Source organism: Poecilia mexicana, unplaced genomic scaffold (assembly GCF_051168715.1).
Source record: "Poecilia mexicana isolate PSO_F unplaced genomic scaffold, ASM5116871v1 scaffold_12, whole genome shotgun sequence".
In the NCBI taxonomy this organism is placed as follows: Eukaryota; Metazoa; Chordata; class Actinopteri; order Cyprinodontiformes; family Poeciliidae; genus Poecilia; species Poecilia mexicana.
In genome coordinates this window covers 10,392,429-10,411,488 of record NW_028263381.1, presented here as the reverse complement: position 1 = coordinate 10,411,488, position 19,060 = coordinate 10,392,429, and the positions used below count along the sequence as shown (strand labels likewise).

The window sequence follows — 19,060 nt, the reverse complement described above, 5'->3', positions numbered from 1 at the left end:
ATTTTATTTATCTGGACAACACTCCGTATGCTTCGCCTGGCTTTACCTGACTATCATTTCTGGTGCAGAATCATGAAAGTGCTGCCCAATTTTGAAAGAATTAGGATAGAACATCATTATTATTAACATTTGTGTTGCTTTCACTGCATTTGATCAGAACTCAAAAAGCTTACATTTTAAACTTTCTTTAAAAAATACTTTACTTTAAAGCTGTTTGTTTTATGGGTGCTCTGTATCCTAGTTTTATTTTGAGTTTTGGTCCTGTGGTGCCACCTGGTGGTCCAAATGTAAAGAAAAAAAAGGAAATATCTACCTTGAATGATTACAATACTGTACATTTAACACGTAAAAATACACAGAGCTATTGAACCATTTCCCTATATTATAAGTGCAGTCTCAGAGTTAGTTTATATCCTCCTGAGACCCAGAGAAAAAAAAGTTTTTGAATTTCAATTTTTTTTACACTACATGACTCTTTGGTGTGAAAAAACATCACTACAATTGAAAAAATTTCAAAACATGTTTTTATTTATTTTTTAGAGTATGTCCTTTGGAGAGGACATCGGGACTCTCTTGTGGCAAATATGAACACATTTCGAGGCATACATTTACCTCTGAACTCTGACAATCTTTAGTGCTGTAAATTTCAAATGGCTACACCATTCAAGCCAGTGGTTCAGATTTCCAGGGACCTCATTCAGCTTATCAAAAGCAAGCTGATTAGTGTAGTTTAATCAGGTGTGTTAGTTCTGTTTTGGTTTGTGGTAGTCCATAAAGCAGTTCTTCTTCTTTGAGATGCAGAGGTACATGTTGCATTTGATGCACTTTATGTAGGTTTTTCCAGTGCACCCTTCTGCTCTGCACCTGGAACTATTAGGATTGTCCATCATCTGTGGCAAATGGACAGCTCCATACTTTCTCACTTCCTTATCTGGCTGGGGCCTCCTTCTCTTCTGTGATGGAACGTACTCCTCATCATTCGACGCATCAGATTCAATTGGATTAGGTTGGCCTGACTGCCCCTGGGCAATCAGTTCCTCACCTAAGAGCAGTTTGAAGTCATGGTATTGGAGAGTTTTCTTCATAGGTCGTGCCAAAGCTTGGCTGTCTTCCTTATACTGTAACCAGGAGTTGGTGATAGCCAGATCGAAGAAGTGTAGGATTGTGCGTACAGTCCACTTCCTTGTGCGGTTAGCCATTCTATAAAAACTAAGCATTCTATCACACATATCAACCCCACCCATGTTGGTGTTGTACTCTGCCACCACTGCAGGTCTGGACACTTGAACATGCCTTTTGTCTTTCAGTGACCATCTGGTCCGGGTATCCTGGGGCTCTATTCCATGCACTGTTGATGCCATGAGTACAGGTTTATTGTCAACCCATTTTGTCACAGCCAGCTCAGGATGTTTCCTTGTCACCATTACAGAGGAGCCTCTTCCTTGTTTCAACAACTCTTTATCAGATGTAATGTTACAATCCTTTGGGAGTCTATTTTTCATCAATGTTCCACTTGCAGGCAGACCCATTTCTAGCAATTTATCCAGTAGTTTTATTGAGGTGAAATACCTAGACAGACAGACACAAACACAAAAAATAAAAAATAAGTGTCATTTGTTTACAGAGAATCATCATCAACAGCACCACAATTGACGTTTATACCTGTCAAAGTACAGGTGAGTTCCCCTGGGAATGGACTCAGTCAACCGAAGAACTGCATTTGCTCCTATTCCAAGTCCTGTGTCTCTGCCGACAAAGGTGTTTTTTCCTTGGTAGACTTCAAAATCCAATACAATTCCAGTTGGAGTAGCGAGAACAAACACCTTCAATCCGGTTGGATTTGGCTTGCCAGGAACGAATTGACGGACTGGACATCGACCAGTAAAGGGAATCATTTGTTCATCAATGGAAACATTTCCTGGCCTGGGTAGGTTTAGGCAACCTTGTTGCACCTTCTTCAAAAGTGGACTGACTCTCCAAAGCATATTGAGCTTCCTCTCTTCTTCAGTTACATCAAGATCATTAGTGATTTTCAAAGAACATCTGATCTTGAAAAAGCGATCCCTTGTCATCGACTCAGCAACTATTGGCACTCTTGTTTTTTTGGCCCAATACATTTTGATTTTTGGGTAACCAAGGCATGCCATGTACACTGAGACTCCAAACCAGGTCTTAATCTCCTCAGGTGTTGTATTCAGACTTGAGCCTGACACCTGAATCTGTCTCTGGTTTGTGCAAAAGGACATGTCCTCAAAAACTTTGTTGTCAATGTACTGCTCAAAGTATTTTGATGGTGGCCAGTCTACACGGTTTGGGGCAGTACAGACAACCTCTCCGGAGTCTTCCAGCACAGGCAGGAATCTTAAGAGACAGACAAATACATTAAATAATTATGTCCTCTAAAAGTGATAGTTCATCCAAAAAAATACTCTTATCTGTCTAAGCTTATCTACTCTTGTCTCAGAAGCCTACGTGTTAGTTTTGGTCCAAAGTGGGCGACGGGCCCGTGCATCCTCAACTTCACTCTCCTCTTCCTCACTTGATGCCTCATCCTCTGAACTCCCGACCTCAAAATCACCGTCAATCTGTCCCTCTTGGTCCTCCTCATCTGACAAATCTATGTCTGAGTCTCCATCAATAATCCTGTTTAGGATTTTCTCTGCCTCAGTCAGTGAGCTGATTTCTATTAAAACAGGTTAAAAAAATAAAAAGCAAATCCTGATGTCCTCTATGGAGGACACACATAAACAGGTTATGTTTTATCCCAACAAATAATTAAACTGCTCTGAAAATCCACCTAACTATTCCTTAGATGTTCATTTACTAGAAGCAATCTGAATATTAAACTCACAAAGCTCATAATTAGAAAATAATATACTTACCTTTCTTCTTTCGATAAAATGTGCTCACAGGGATGGCAGCCATTGTGAAGAATCAGAAAGAAAATTCCAGAAAAGCCCCACCCCCACACATGTCATATCATTGGAAAGCCCAGGATGTCCTCTCTAAGGACCAACAGGATTTAACACAGTGGCATGTATAGTTTCAGAGTTATGAACAAAAAACCTATGTACTCCACAGAGGACAAAAATGCATTGCTGGGTCTCAGGAGGATAAATATATATATATATATATATATATATATATATATATATATATATATATATAAATAAAATATTAGAAATTATTTTTTAAAAATTCTCACTTTTTGTATTGTTTGAAAATAGAAAATATCATGTAGGTTTCTCCATCATTGTTACCTGAACTCACACAAAAGGAGAAAAAAATGTGTGTATATATATATATATATATATATATATATATATATATATATATATATATATAAAGAAAATAATATATATTGGGAAAAAATGTGTACCTGCTTAGTACTCTTGTGGCTTTGTTTTACCACACAGTTATCACCTGAAATTGTTTAGCCTTGTGTTAATCTGTTCTTTTTAAAGATAACAGAGCTCTGAAAGTGTCGTGAATCATGGATCATAAGGGGTTTAATTTAAGCCTTAAATCTTAAATAAAATACACTGTGTTACATTTCAAATTACATTCAATTATGTAATTCAATGTCAATAATAAATTGTATTGATTAATATTAAATCAAGAGTATTTTACTATTGCTTTATTATATTTATTATTTTGAAATGTTCTCTTTAAAGACAAAAGCTGTTTGTTTGTTTCTAAGGTATAAACCTCTGAGAGCTTATATAAGCATCAAATCACGGATTTAGTCTGGGCCCTCTGTTGACATTCCTCCGTGTCCTAATAAAAGCACATTCAGATCTTCTGCACAGTTTGTGACGTTATACAAACTTAGGCACAGGCAGCAAGAAAATATGCCTGAAATATCCACCAGCATTTGCTCAGTCACAACGCAAGACAACCAGATGCAGTAACACGTTTCCAGTCATCACTTCCAGTCCCTGAATGGTGGGACTTCATCATCCAAAATCCGTGTCTGCATTCCACACTTCATGCTAACATTTACTTCCTTTTTCCAGAAGACAGAATGGACACACAAATAGCCCAGGGAAGTAGCAAACATCCCATTTGTGTGTGTGTGTGTGTGTGTGTGGGTGGGTGGGTGGGTGGGTGTGCATGCAGCTCTGTGAAAAAGCGCTTCCTCCCTTTGCTCTCCGATTCTGCCAGACCTCGTTTGGCCTCTCTGGAATGTCAGCCTGCACGCACAATAACCCTGCCTTCACGTCCAATCTCAGTTCGTAATGACAGAAGCATCCAGAGGTCAGGGTGCAAGTAGTTGATCTGCGCATTCATGTCACGTATAAAAATGATGGCTTAAAAAAAAAAATTAGACGTGAAACCAGCAAGCATGCAGTTTATTGCTCTATTTATTCAAAATACAACTTTTTTTGCTGTTCATGGAACACGGAATTATGACATTATGTTTTAAGAGCGCTGATGTGTTATGACTTTGCCTAAAAGATATGCTGATATTTTGTCAGGAACAGACAGCTCTTAAGTTCAGCTTCAGCACTGGTTACTGATTTTTTTTTTTTTTTTTTTTTTGTTAAATCGAAAGTCATTCAGGCAACGGTGCTGATTGAGGGAAGTCACTTCAGGTCAGTAAGTGGTCCTTCAGTGTGTGACAGGATGAGTTGTATTCTAGCCCTGTCAACATGAACTTGGATAATAAGCAAAACAGATTGTCTGCTGTGTGTGCACCGTCTATGCACAGGCACAGAGTCTTTGCTGAAGAAAAAATTGGATTTTTAAAGTTGGTTTAGCAAAGTTGATTTAGTTTTTTTTTTCTTCTTTTTTGTTTCTTTTTTTCTTTTTACTTTTCCAGAAATCACCACAACGGTTATTCTTCCCCACCCTTTATTAGTGTTCATTATGTTTATCTGTTTCATTTTATCCTGACTCGTTTTTCATGTGTTGTCAGATATTAGCCGATACAAACTCTAGCTATTTTCAGATAATCTGTAGCCTAGGACTGCTTTAGCCATTCTCGGTATGTTTCCTTTTGAATTTTAATGTAGTTATCATCAACAGAAATGACTGCAGTCTTACGTTCTTTTTTTAATAAAAGTTCTAGATTTTTATTTTTTTAAATATTGAGAGATGTGTTATTCAGACTTTAAGAACTCACCAAACTCAGAAGGGGGTCTGATGACCTTTGTTCTTAAGGCATCTTGAGGGAAGTAGAAACTGTATTTGGTGCTGTTTGGAAATGAAAGGATTGCTCGACGCGCATGTCAGTGCCAAGTGTGTCCAGATCTTAGGGTTCTCGCTAACAGAACCCATTTCTGATTAGATTTGGTGGTAAGATGTATTTCTGGATCATTTCCATCAGACACCTAAAGTGAGATACAGTCTTCACAGAGAGTGCAATATAGTCATAAAAATAAAATTATATAACAATTGAAATGAGTAAAGTTAGTAAAGCTTACTTAACTCCACAAATTTGCTCATAAAAACTTCAAAATACATTTACATGGTTATTTCGTTACTCCAAAGGAAAGGACACAAGAAAGAATTTTTTTTTTAATTTGGACCAATTTAAAAGATTTGAGTTTTATTTTAGTTGTATCCAATAACAACCTGTCTTTTGATGTTCTGAACTCTTTGACTTCTTGAACGATGACTCACTTTGTTACGAGAACATTCATGCACAATAGCATCTAAACGGTCCTCTTAAAAAAAAAAAAGCCAAATTTAGAACTGCTTCATCTATTTGAACTTGAGGCCAGTAAGGCAGTCCAACTCGTCATTAAATGTGGAGTGCGCCACAGAATTAGCCAACGAGTGGAGGGAGTCGGAGGAGAGGAGGGGAAAGTGGCTGGTCACTGAGGACACATCCGGTCTCTGGTGTGTGAACAAAGCAGTGCGACTGGGGAACAAAGCCGGAGTCTGGAGCTGAGATGTTGCAGACTGGTCGGCCCCTCAGTCTGGAAGTGTACGTGCTGCAGGGCAGGACTTCAATTCTGAAGGGATGCTGGGGGCAGGGAGACTTGCTGTGGGTCTGTCGGTCAGCTGCCAGTTTGGCTTATGCCTTAATTACCGTCCCAATAGATGCATTTTACTCTCCCAATGTATTCCAACTCATCTAAATCTTCCTCCTTAATTTCGTTTTTTTTTTAATTTTTTACCATCAAACACCTCACCTGGCTTTGTTTCTCCCTACTCCCTTCTGACCGTCATCATCAGCACTGAGATCTGCCCTCTTCCCTGTTCTCCTTCATGGCGTCCTTCACTCCTCCCCTCCATCCTTCATATGTTGGTAGGCAGCAGAACAATGTCCAGGGGGTCATGGTGACCGGTAGCCCCCTCCCTTTTGTAACTTCCCACCATTGTTCCTGCTCCTGCTACTTATTGGCTCCTCCACTTTATTAACCGCTCACACATTGAGTTAATCACCAGCGTTCATGTTTGTCTCCAGGATCTCAGCATGAGGAAATTCTGCAGACCTGAGTACCTGCATGTAAGCCGGATACCTAGCAAGGCATGTGTGACCAGTTACGTGGAAATATTCAGTAACTCCTGATTGGTGATTTGCTTTTTACTTAAAAAACAGAAACAAGAATAGATGGATTGCTGTGAGTTCAGTACCATGCTCTCTCTTAGGTCCTTGTAACAGATGGAGGACTTAATTGTGGCTTGTTGGCTTTTGTTACCTTTACCAAATTATTACTAGCATGGTAAGGGTTGTATAAAAATTCAGTATAAATTATTTTACATACAGTGGCACACACTGTATACGTTTTTTTTTATGCGTGAGGCCAACTGACATGTAATCGGCAACAAAACAGTCGTCTTCTGGATGATTGAGGATGTGGATCCCTTTTTAGATTCTTTGCATAAAAGATTTTCAGCACCTTTGAAGATGTCTAGAAATGTCTTTGGACTGTGGGGCATCTGCAAAGTGCATCTGCAATTGGAATAAATTACATTAATAAACATTCGCTGTTAGCCGCAGCTTGAAAACATTCAACATCCGTGTGGAAAACATTGTCCACTGTATTTTTACGAGGTGCTATTCCGTAACTGGAAAAACGTGACTGGAAAAAATGGAAGAGTTCACACAAATATCGATGCTTTCTGAGATTTTATAAGGAAAAGATAAGGGTACAGAAACCCAAACTGTGATCTCTAAGTCTGTAAAGACAACGCTGTTTCTAATTAAAAGTTAGATTACATTTCGGAAACTAAAATATATAATTTTGTATGGATTTGGTTAAGTCAGTTGCAAAAATAAAGTGTTTTAGGATGGCATTAGGATACTTTGGTAACGTCATTAAGAAATTGTATTAGCATGTAATCGATTTATTTATTATTATTATTATTATTATTATTATTATTATTATTATTATTATTATTATTATTATTATCACCAGTATGTCAGCTGTAGCCAATTTCAGTCTTCCTAATAAAACTACACTGCTAGAATACCCTCACACAGAGTAAAATATAGCTACTCCACATGTATGTAAGGCTTATCTGAGCCGACACATGCAGTTGCTGCCGTCTTAAAAAACAAACAAACAAAAAACTGCTGCAGCAATTGGCAAATATCATTCTTACTCTGTTTTCTCGTTAATCTAGAAAAAATATTTCAATACAGTTTAAGATAGCTGTGTAAAAAGACAGTACCGTAGTAACAGATTACGGTAGTTTGCAAAGCAGATGACACTACCTGGCCAAAAAATACTTTGCAGCATCCAATACACTTTCACTGTAAACGTCGCTATAAATGGTCCAAAACACTTCTTGAAAAAAACGTACAACTTACTCGGTAGATATACAAAATGGATATGCACATTTAATTCTGGATGTTGATAGTCCCCAAAGGGTTAAAAATGCAGTGTTTTGGAGTTGTAAAATCCAAACATGAAAAACATTGATGCATAGTTTACTGTTTAAAAAAAAAAAAAAAAAAAAAAAAAAGTATCCGATCAATTAAAATTCTCAAAAGTGTGAAAAAAAAGTTGTAATTTGTCATGGTCAGCACTGTGATCCCTGCTGAATGATTTTATGGTTTTGCCCAAATCTAAAAATATTTCAAGAGTTTTCTTCAATTGCTTTAAGTTCTCTGTAGTCCACACACTTTTCCTTTTCTTTCTTTTTTCAAAACTTGTGCAACTTCTTCAACAGATGAGATTTACAGTCACATTCAGCAGGTGATCAGTGATGAAAGAGAAGCGTGTGAGATCCTGACATCTATGCCTTATTTAGTATGCAATCTGAGGCCTTGGCCACAGAGGAATATACAGGTACTTCAAAGAAAGAAGTAGGTGGCGACAGGGGACGGGCCATCGTGGGATCAGAGTGTCAGAGAGCGAAAAAGGAAGAAAATACCAGTGGTGCCCTATAGAAAAGCAATCTCTGCTGAAGCAGCAGCTTTCAAATACGTAGAGCTCAGTTGGCATCCCTCAGAGTGATGAACAAAGACATCGATCATACATCCTCTGCTCGTTTGATGCTTTGTGTGTGCATGTGTGATCTGGTTTGCTTTAGGTTTCAAAGAGGCAGACTAAAGACTAAAGAAGATACAGCCTTTGAATGCAACTCATTAAAATCCATCTCTAATAGTTTAAACACTTTCTGTGTCCGATTTATATTTACTACAATTAAATACTAATAATAATAATAATAATAAAAAAGATCACTCGATTGAGATAAATGGGAGAAGTTTTTCCGGCCTTGTATCGGCATATGCGCCACATCTCCCTTTGTGTGCTTCGCTACGTGTTCGCTATCTTGTATTTACAGCCTCCCTCGCAGTCATTCTTGCTCTCTCTCCCCTCAGTTCTCAACGGTCTGTCCTGCAGTGCCACCCCCGGGTTAGTTTTAAATTTATTGCTTTTGGCCGACGTCCCTGGCAGCATAAATAAGCCTGGAGAAACAATGGACTAACTGACTGAGCATCATACCAGAATTGTTACGCATAAGAAGCGACAGGAAAGCATTCACTCCACTTTCCACTGCTACTGCAGTGAAAGTTCACTAATCATTATTTTCTATTTCTATTTTTCAGATTTCCATCTCCAGGAGCTTTTTTCATTTCCTAACTTTCCTTCCTGGCCACTTATACCTCTACCACACTACTGATTGGCTCAACAGTGCGACATGAGTCATTTCCAGAACCCTGACGAAAAAAATCCTTTTTTTTTTTCTTTTTTTTTTTTTTTTGTCTCTATGATTTTCAGATTATCTCACTTGCTTATCCTTTTAGAAGCTAAATACTTTGCATCTCATTGGGTTTGTCACATTGGTTCACGTTTGGCCAAATCAGATGATGTAAGATGACAGTATCTATAGTTACCTTCTACCTTTTGTCTGAAATCATCTCCCCTGCAATGTTGCTCAATATTTCAACTTCCTCTCCATGCGGCGCACCCCAAGTAAACTATATGACACAAAGACACACATTGGCCTGGGTTGTGAAGTTGGAAAAACTCTTTTTGGTTATGGACTTCATTGTAAGTATCTCAAGATGATGCCAACTTCCACTCTATGATTAAAAAAACAGAAATATTTCTTTCTGAAAATACAAAATATAAGATTTACAGATTCATAAATTATTAGTATTTTGTATTGCCATGTTGTTTAAAATGTGTGTTTTATAAAATCTAAAAGTAATTGCAAGTTTTCTGTTTGCTCTAAGTGATAAGTTATATCGCTGTTCAGAACTGTTTTTTGTGAAAATGCAAATTCAGTTTTTGGAAAGCATTATAAGCAGATAAACTTTATCTATAGAAAGTCTTCATGCATTCTGGGAAAGTAAGGCGTTTGAGTTAAGTATTTCAACACCGGAGGTGATCTCAGAAAATATTTTTATTTTCTGTCCCATGCAATATTTGTTTCTCAGTCCATTCATCTGATATTCATTCCTCTCTCCTGTCCATCTTGAAATCTATGCAATAGACTGTCCTCTGTTGCTTCATGCCTGTAGGAGAGATTGCAGCAAAGTCGATGGCTCTATGAAACCGGCTGGGTTACCTTAGACGGGAAACGTTTTACCACTTGCAATAATAAACCGAAGTTTTCTTAATTGTTTTATAACAAGGATCATATTAAAATTTTTATTTACAGTTTGATTACACTGACTTTAGGATGTTTCTCTTGAGAAATATATATATATTTTTGTAAAATGTATTCAGCTTAGACTTATGAATCACCACCATATAACTTCTCAGGTTGAATTGAATTGAATCCATCAGCCTGGAAAGTCTAATCGCTTGAAATATCTTTGCTATCAATTCACTGTGAACTTTTATGTTGACGTTTTAAAATGGTCTGTAAACTCTGCAAATTGGACTTTGGAAAAAGAAAACGTAGTTTTGAGAGGGAAAACATGTCTATCATTTAAAATTAAACAACTATATCTCCAACCTGCAACTGCATAAATACTCCTACAAGCTAATACACCTTGTAGGACTGTCTATGCTATAAGCTATAACTACAATTGAAATCAGAAGTATAAATTGTAATCCTTTCTAAACGGCTTTGAAAAATTATTCGCCAAGGTTTCCAGCGTGTTAAAATAAATCAAGGCCAGCCTCTTACATTTGGGACTTTGCAGAATTTTTTTTTTTTGTTTTTTTTTTTGTTTTGTTTTGCTCATTCACCATCTGTCTAGTTTTAATCTGTTACTGGGGCCAGACGACACCTTTCTCCCAGTGCCCACCTCTCATGTAGCATGTCTTGAACATTACATTGTGTGCACAGCTGTTCATAGTCGGGTTCATTTATGCACTCATCCTTTTCACAACACCGTTCGTCATCGCACACTGCATGTTTACTCAACAGGGCTAGTCCTAGGCCACTCATAACCATGGTAACAGCACATGGTGGTGATGAGCAAAGGAAAACTGGTCTGCTTGACTGACAGAGCCAATGTTTTATGGATGATGGATTTCATATTTCCTTTTCAGAAGAGGTGAACTGTAAAAGCGAGAGGAAATATCCATCACATTGTATTCCATCAGTGGTACGAATTGCTCTGCCTCTTGCCGGGGGAAAAAAAAAAAAATAATTTAGTCAAATGAAAAATGACTCATTTTGATGTGACTTAGACCCGAGAACTCCTCTCACCTAGTGCCAAAGCATCAAGCTGCTCGGAGTATATTTTACAACATTTTTCCATTTCCCCCCCCCCTTTTTTTTAAATATTGAAAAAATGCGCAGGAGTGAGACTTTCCTGTGGTCTTTGAATATCATTCTGTGAAACAGAAAAAGAGCAATGTGAATTATAATGGTGCCTTCTTGCGTCCAGTTTTTGCTTGTGTGATTGTATTTGACGTTGCATCTTACTTGTTCAGATAATGTTCTCTCAACAAACATTAGAGCTCAGATCCACATCTGTCTGGTGATAAGAAATGGAAATTCTGTCAATGTTCAGCTCACCTGTTGTCAGGAAAGAATTCAGACTCATAATAACTCATAACTCATAATTCTTATGTAAAAAAAACCCCCCACCAGGTGTAATAAGTTGGAGACATGAAAATCTGTCCACAAATCTCTCTTTTACAGCCATCTTCTGGTTTGGATTTTAAAAATGTAATAATTTACGTGCATTATTGCCACAACATTCAACTGAAAACAGAGGAAAAGCAAGCAAGAATGTTCCAATTAACATTTTAAATGTATTTCCAGTCATGAAAATTGCTTGTTTTTACAGCAACTTTCTCTTACACCGTGATTTGTTTCTCACAGGTCTTCCCACCCCTTCCTAATGAGGCTGAGATAGCACACACCAAAAAGCTCTTCCGACGCAGGAGGAACGACCGACGGTAATGTTTACCCAAAATGCATACGCCTGCACATGCACCAAAACCTTTCTCAGATAGAGAAATGCTGGAATCACAGCTTAAGCATGTCTCCACAGACACAATAATGTCTGGAAATGAAAGCGCAGTCCAGCTCGGTTTCTCTGTCTGATTTAATAGTCCTGCTTTGCAGCCTTTTACCTGATTCAAAGTGGATTTTTTTATATTGGTTGTATTTTCTGTAAAATCTAATTTTCCCAGGTCAAGTCTGACTTCACTGAAACTAGTGAAAGGGGGGAGGGTAAAAAAAATCCCTTTTCACTCCCTGCCCTGATGTCACTGGAAAACTGTTCTTTAGTTGCTAAGATACGGGCTAAAGAGAAAATATTTTGGTTGTATTTGTGGCTTTGAAAGAGGAAATTATATCTAAACCAAATGGACAAAAACACTTTCATTCCTGTTTTTAAGTCCAGAGAATAATTGCGTGTCTCCTGTAAGCTGTTGTGTTTGCTGTACAATGAGCACAGCGCTGGCCTGGTGGAAAGGAAAGAACAAAAAATATCAACGCAGACCAATAGCCGCTTGCTTAGGTTTCACTCTATTTGTTTTGTGTAGTGGAAGCTGTAACAGGAGACCATCCTGTTTTCTTCTGCTCGCTGCTTTGTGCACACGTCTTTGTACTTGGCACACTTCATTCAGGTTTTACGTAATATTGTGCGTCCTTGTTTGCTGTATTGGTGTTTTTAAGTTTAGCTCTTGCTACCAAAACATTTTAAAGAGAATTCTAGTTTAACACTACAAGGGGTAATGGCAGTTTTGAGGGGATTATTTACTTCCTTTATGCTTGCTAGTGACCAGTCACTTGCTGTGTTTTTTTTCTTCTTTTTATCAATATTATACAAAACTATGACAAAAAATGGTACATGGTTGATGGATTAAATAAATGCATTAAAAATAACAGATACATAGAAATAAAGAATTACGTTTAAAAAAAAGGATTCCTGTACACTACGGTGTTCGGAGTGTTTCTTTGCATAATTCTACAAAATCTGATTATTATTTGGGACTGTGATGTGGAAAGCAGTGTTTCCCCACCTAATTTATATAACATTTACAAAAGTTACAGATTCAAAACAAGTATATCTGTCATAGCATTCTTACCCATTAAAGTCCATTGAACAGAATAGCTTCCTCCAGTAAAGAGCAGTTTGGTGCTGCCCTGTTCTTATCTGTTTTCCAAAAGTTTATCCCTATTCTTAGGCTAATGTGTATAAAAATAATTTAAAAAAAAAGAATAGTTGATTTTATAAGAGACTAGAGCGTTATGTCTGAAGAACCGCAGAATGCAGGCTGGCACATCAAGCTGATGGGTAATTTAGCAGCTCCTGTCCCATCATCTTATCAGACTCTAGTTTTACTAAAGCAAAGCAGAGCGTCAAGAAGTGCTAATATTCGACACAACAGGCTTATTTACTTAAAAGCTTCTCCTTAGTTCAGCTGTTGGTTGTTCCAGTTGTTGCTTTAGTCTCGCACCAGTGTGTACATCTCTAAATATTGTCTAAATCTACCTAATGTCTAAGCTGAAACTGAATTTAATTTTCTATCACTACTTATGACTGAGTATATTATCTTAACATAAATGTGTCCTCCCACTCACCATGTGTTTATGCATCACAATAAAAAAAACAAATTAAAAAATGTTTTAAGCATAATTAGAACTGTAATAGTACATTCATTTAGTAAGTGTTGCTTATTTTTTCAAATAAAAGCATTTAGATTATTTTGCACCTTTCTGTCTTAATATCATGGTAATGGTTCTATAAATGTTCTGTCTAATGTGTAAACACCATAAACAGGCAGGTGTGAGAAGAAAACAGACATGGCTATGACTAAAGTTCCACCCCTATTAGAAACAACTTCAATATCACAATGTTATGAACATTGTGATGTATATTCACAGAACAGCAAGAAGACATCAGGATATCACTTACCCTAAAATTTATCATTACTTCGTCAACATACTAGATATTATGGTTTTATAAAATAAATGGAGCCCATCTGCCAATCAGAGCAGGCCACGTCAATAATGCACTTTGGCATGAAGGCACAGAGGCACGTTTGGTGGGTAGCGAGGTCTAGACTAGGGTTTGGCTCAGACAGCGGCGGAGCCATCAGCATAAAGAGGGCAGTCCATCATCAGATGAAGACAGACCCAGGCGGTATTGGGGCAGGCAACACCAGATACCTCAGGAAGGTTTTGCACGAAAGCAAGACAATAACAGTTGGGCCTCAACTGTGAAACGAAGAAGCAAGTCAAGAACCAAGTTGCTGCTTCATGTCTTTTTTTCTTTTTTTTTTTTTCTTTTTAATGCATATAGATGCAAGTTGGCCCCATCCCAACTTATATTTCATAATCTCTTACGCAGATGACTGCTTTACCTGATTAGAGGATAAGTGTATTGGTAGGTTTAGGTAGTTTCTCTTCAAATTTACATATCAATTTGCTTCAACAGCTCAACTTATTGTTTGATAGTACTTACCAAATTCTTTCTCTGACAAACAGTAGAGGAAGTACCACAGATGGTTCTCGTACCATATTTTGAGGGTTATGGCCATGTGGGCATAAAGACCGTAGATCACCAGATAGTCTTTTCACTTTCTTTCTCTAAACCTTAAACTCATGTTTCTTTATTGAGATGTGCCAACACAACGTACTACAGTAGCCAGACTAAAGAAACAACTATTAGTTTTCTCGTTATACTGAGAAGAGGCCCCATAAGACTTTGCAAATTGATTGTTGGGGAAACAAAAAACAAATGGATAATTATAGGGGCTGAGGCTATGAAAGAAAGGGTGAGGCAGAGGTGTGCACAAACAGGACTGGGGGGGGGGAGTTATAAAATATTTGGCCTTGCAGTGAATCATTATCCCTAAAACAAAGTCAATATTTTTTAAAGCCCTTTACAATCAAAAACAGGATTGGAGGATATAATCAAAGGGAATTTGGGCGAGAGTAATGTATGATTTTGATTTAAAAAAAATTTCATTAGCTGCAGGGAAATAAACTGTGCATTTTGCTACGAAATGCATCATAAAATTGAAATTCCTAGTCAAAGTATTCATCTCAACATGTATCCGCTAAATAACCCAACTAGCTTTACTTTTTTTCTATTCAAGAAGCTGCAGACATAATTTAAAGTTTAACAGCAGTAGCTTGAAGGCAGTAAAGAAAAGCCACAAAAAAAAAAATGTTGCGCTTGGGTTGGATTTTGGGTTCTGTTGCTTGCTATACATCAACACAACAAGGGAAAAGGAGGAGAAATGGTCTCAGCTAAACTCGGTGGAAAGACATGATGGAATATGGAAGCAAAGTATTGATTCGTCGACTACATGTTTGAAACATGAGGGGTGTATCGAACAAATGACCAGCAAAGGGAGCAGACCGGGAGACTGTGTAAAGGAAAAAGTGTGGGCTGGCTGTGGCAGGATGGAAAAGAAAGAGGAGGCAGTGCATGTGTTTCTACTTTAGTAGGCACGTCAGGCAGGGCTGAAATTAGTTGTGATTTACAGGAATGTGCTGGTTACTGTTTTTTTTTTTTTTTTTTTTTTTTTTCTTTGCTTCAGAACAGAAGAGAAGCAAACCTTTGGAAAATGAGCAGCTTCCTCACACTCCTTTCATTCTTTTGTAATTGTCGGTAGCGTTTCTAAGATGATTTTTGGACATTGTTTCAAGAAGAGCACTTTGTCTACAACATTTTTGTAGTGTCCTCAAAACTGATTGAGTCCAGCTTTAGCAGCTTACACAACTGCCGGCACCAGTCAGTCCCTGCAAACACTGCGTCGCCGGCTGCTTTTTCCAGATGATGTGTGACTGCCAAAAGTTACGCACTCAAATAAAAAAATAAATTTTAAGACAATATGCAGAATATTTGTATACAATTCCCAACTATTTTTGTGTTTGTTGAAATCGGCATTTGCCTTCTGTTTGTTTTTTTTTTTTGTTTTTTTTTTAAATTAACATTTATTGTAAGCTTAAACCTTAAAATGCTTTGAAATGGTTTTGGCACCAGCTGAACTTTTTCACATTTTGTTACAAGCACTAAGCTCGATATGTTTCAACTAGCATTGCATCTGGACTGCTGAATCAATATTTTGTGGTTTCCGCTTTTGCTGCATTTACGGCGGCAAGGCTTTTTTTGGGGGTATTTTTCCTCCAGCTTCACACATTTATGGTTTCAAATTTTCACCTTTATCATTTGTATGGAGAGTCTGTGATCATCAGCTTGCAAGTATTGTCCTCGATTTTCAACTAGATTTAGGTCTGTACTTTGTGTGATTCTAACACCTGGATATGCTTTCCTGTTGTGTGTCTGGCCGGAAGGAGGTTCACTGCTCCAGTGTCAGGTTTTATCTTTTTTTTTTTTTTTTTTTTTTTGCATCCTCTGCACAACTCGTATTTCTCCTATCAAAAAAATCTCCCACCTGAGCTGTGGATCTCTACAGCCTGGTGTTGGCCCAACACATAAAATACTAATAAAATGCCCTGAAATTTGTGGTTGTCTTGTGTAAAAGTTCAAATGCTTTAAGTAATTATGATCCTATATCAACTTCATCAAGATTACTATTGGGCAGAAAACAACTCCTGCTCGACTGATCTCATTTGTCGAGTTGCGTTTGTGGTTGTCTTAAAACACAAAGTTCTTTTCCTTTGTGTTTTAAAGGGGATTGACTCGTTTGCTTTGTTTAGAGACATGTTCCTCTCAACACCGTATCATTCTACAGTGTAAACTGAATGTACTGGCATATTTCTCATTTCAGTTCATTAAAAAGATTTCAGTTCCTTCTTTGTTTTCTAAGCTCTTCCTGTAAAAAAACAACAACAAAAAAACAGCATTTATGTGTCTTATTTCTGACAGGGATTCTTTAATTTTTATTCTTTTATTATGTGTGATGAGTTGAAATTCTTCTTGCATGAATCCACCCAAATTTATTTTCCCTTCAAAATTTTAATATTAAAATTTAATAATGCAAATGCTCAGTCAGGCAGCTGAAATCCTTCTTCCCACAGTGCATTAAGTCAGTGTTTTGTGGCCTGTGCAGAGCCTCGGCCAACTTATTGACTGTCTGGCCTGCAGACATCTCTTCCCCCAGGTCAATCGATTCTCTTGTCTGGGTCAACCAGTGGTTCTATGAATTCTCCTCTTGTACACAGTAAAAGTCATAATTGATCATTTTTATCATGCTCCCCCTCCCCTGACCATGTCTGTAAGTTAATTTCATCTTTTATGTAGAATTCTTTTAGACTCCTTGTTTTGTGTGACCTTACCAACCTGTAGTTTTTTTGTTTGTTTGTTTCCCTTATTTGCTTCGCTTTTTCACCCTGTTGTTTTCTCCTATTTTCCTTCGATGAAAAACCTCCTATTTCCTACAAAATTTCCTTTGACTTTACTCCACTCTTCCATCTTTCCATCCTTCCAATCATCTGCATTTTGGCACACCCTTCTCTCCTGCTTGTAGACAATTTGATCACTTCACCCGAGAGCAGTTAACCATACTTCTGCCCACTGGCCCAGGGGAGAAACGACGAGTGTCAGCCAGGTTAGTGGCAACTTAAGTAGGATCTCAAAAAGGTAAAGTAACTTTTGAAAGTAATCCACACCTCTGGGACTTGTGCGGCTGTTTTGTGAAGGCCTCAAAGGTTCAGAATCTTAGAAAACAAACGGCATCATGAAGAACAAGGGACTCGCCAGAGATAAAGTGGTGGGAAATTTTAAAACAGGGTTTGGCTACGAAACAACATCCAACTGAAAATCAATTTGAAGACATTAAAGTTGACGTTGTCAGATGATCCGGGCATACGTTTCAGACTTTAAATGTGCAAAGCTGAGAATTTGTGAAAAGACTTTAACTGTGATATTCATGGATTTTTGCCTGGGCTTGTGCGATCTTGGCAAGAAGAATGAGCGACTGCATTTACAACTGAAATTACAGAGAGAAGTGGCTGTATAAACAATTGACTTACAAGTCTGAAAGTTTCCAAAACCATGAAAACTAGCTTCATTTTTTTCCCCTACTTCCTAATTATGCTCTACTTTGCATTGATCAGCTATTTAACATTCTAATAAAGTACATTGAAGTAATGGGGCAAAATCTCAAGAGTTTAGGAAGTGTGAATAGTTTTGCAAATTTCTATTAATGAGGGTCCTGATGCATTTCTGGCAGATCTCTGAAAATTACATTTGACTTGTTTCTTAATCAATTTGAAGAATATGTAATTAAATATGCCTCAGTCTGGCAACATCCAACACTGCAATGGACTTGAGTAATACCATTTAAATGATCAAACCAAAATTAATAAGTCATGTTCCATTTTATTAGATGTTTAATCATGAAAGAGTAACTTATTGTTGAATGACATTTCATCGGTGGTTCCATCATTTGTCCTAAACGCAGGAATCTCTGACAGTAATGACTGATGGATGATGAGCACTCAAACCACTGTCGAGGTCACAGTCATTAAACATGATTAACATTTTATTATACTCCTTCTCTAACCCCTCTCAGATTATCAGTAGATGAGGATAGTGGTTTATTACATCTGAGCCTAAATTAACAGCAACTAGCACGAGCCTGTGAATCCATCACACTTGTCATATTCAGCGGTTCTGGATGTCTCCTTGGCAAAATGAAGAAGTTTTACCAGTGATGGGATAAGATGATCAAATGATTTCACAATTTCTTTCCAGGAGATCTGCATTTACCATTGGGGACTATTTTCAATCTTTTTGTGAAAACAACAAAAGCACTCTAAGTATTCAAATTTGAAGTGAATAACAAGTCTGTTTGTTGCATCAAACCAATAATGGCAACTTGAGTTGAAACTCCAACTCCAGTTGCAGTCAAGTCTCAAAAATAAGAATTCGGACTGGACTTAAAATGTGCCTTTAAGAACTGAGACTTGTGAATAAGTGACAGGTTTTGTTTTTGGGTTTTTTTTCCCTGCCATGTCCTCCTTTAGAGATTTATAGCACCCAGTCTGACTGTATTGGTCTTTCAAATCATGCAAAACCTCTCTTCTAGTGACAAATTACACCACTTCAACTTTATTTGCAAATGTGAAAATGTGTGGAAAATGAAAGATGAAATTGTTGTTGGTCAACAAAATAAGAATAACCACTTACATTTTTTTTTGTAGATAAGATTTACATATTAGCAAGCATATTTTCACATTACACTAACAAAATATCTGAAGCAGTAAGTAAGAACCAGAAGGTGTGCCACCCCAATGTGATTATACTTGACTGAGACTCTCAGAT

At 37.5% G+C, this 19,060-nt stretch overlaps 1 protein-coding gene and 1 long non-coding RNA gene across 3 annotated transcripts in view; both read left to right on the top strand.

Moving 5' to 3' along the window:
- ctif (CBP80/20-dependent translation initiation factor) overlaps positions 1-19,060 on the top strand; it is a 52,870-nt gene that overhangs the window by 17,114 nt on the left and 16,696 nt on the right. Inside the window, exons 8-9 of one of the 2 annotated variants that reach the window (XM_014988587.2) lie at positions 11,692-11,768; positions 17,262-17,342. In XM_014988587.2, coding sequence (XP_014844073.2) covers positions 11,692-11,768; positions 17,262-17,342 — 158 coding nt within the window. The remainder of the gene's footprint in view (positions 1-11,691; positions 11,769-17,261; positions 17,343-19,060) is intronic. The other variant, XM_014988588.2, reaches the window with a different exon arrangement.
- On the top strand, positions 1,568-3,027 carry LOC148155984 (uncharacterized). Its single transcript, XR_015764864.1, has 3 exons — positions 1,568-1,676; positions 1,777-1,927; positions 2,913-3,027. It is a non-coding gene; the product is annotated as an uncharacterized LOC148155984 (long non-coding RNA).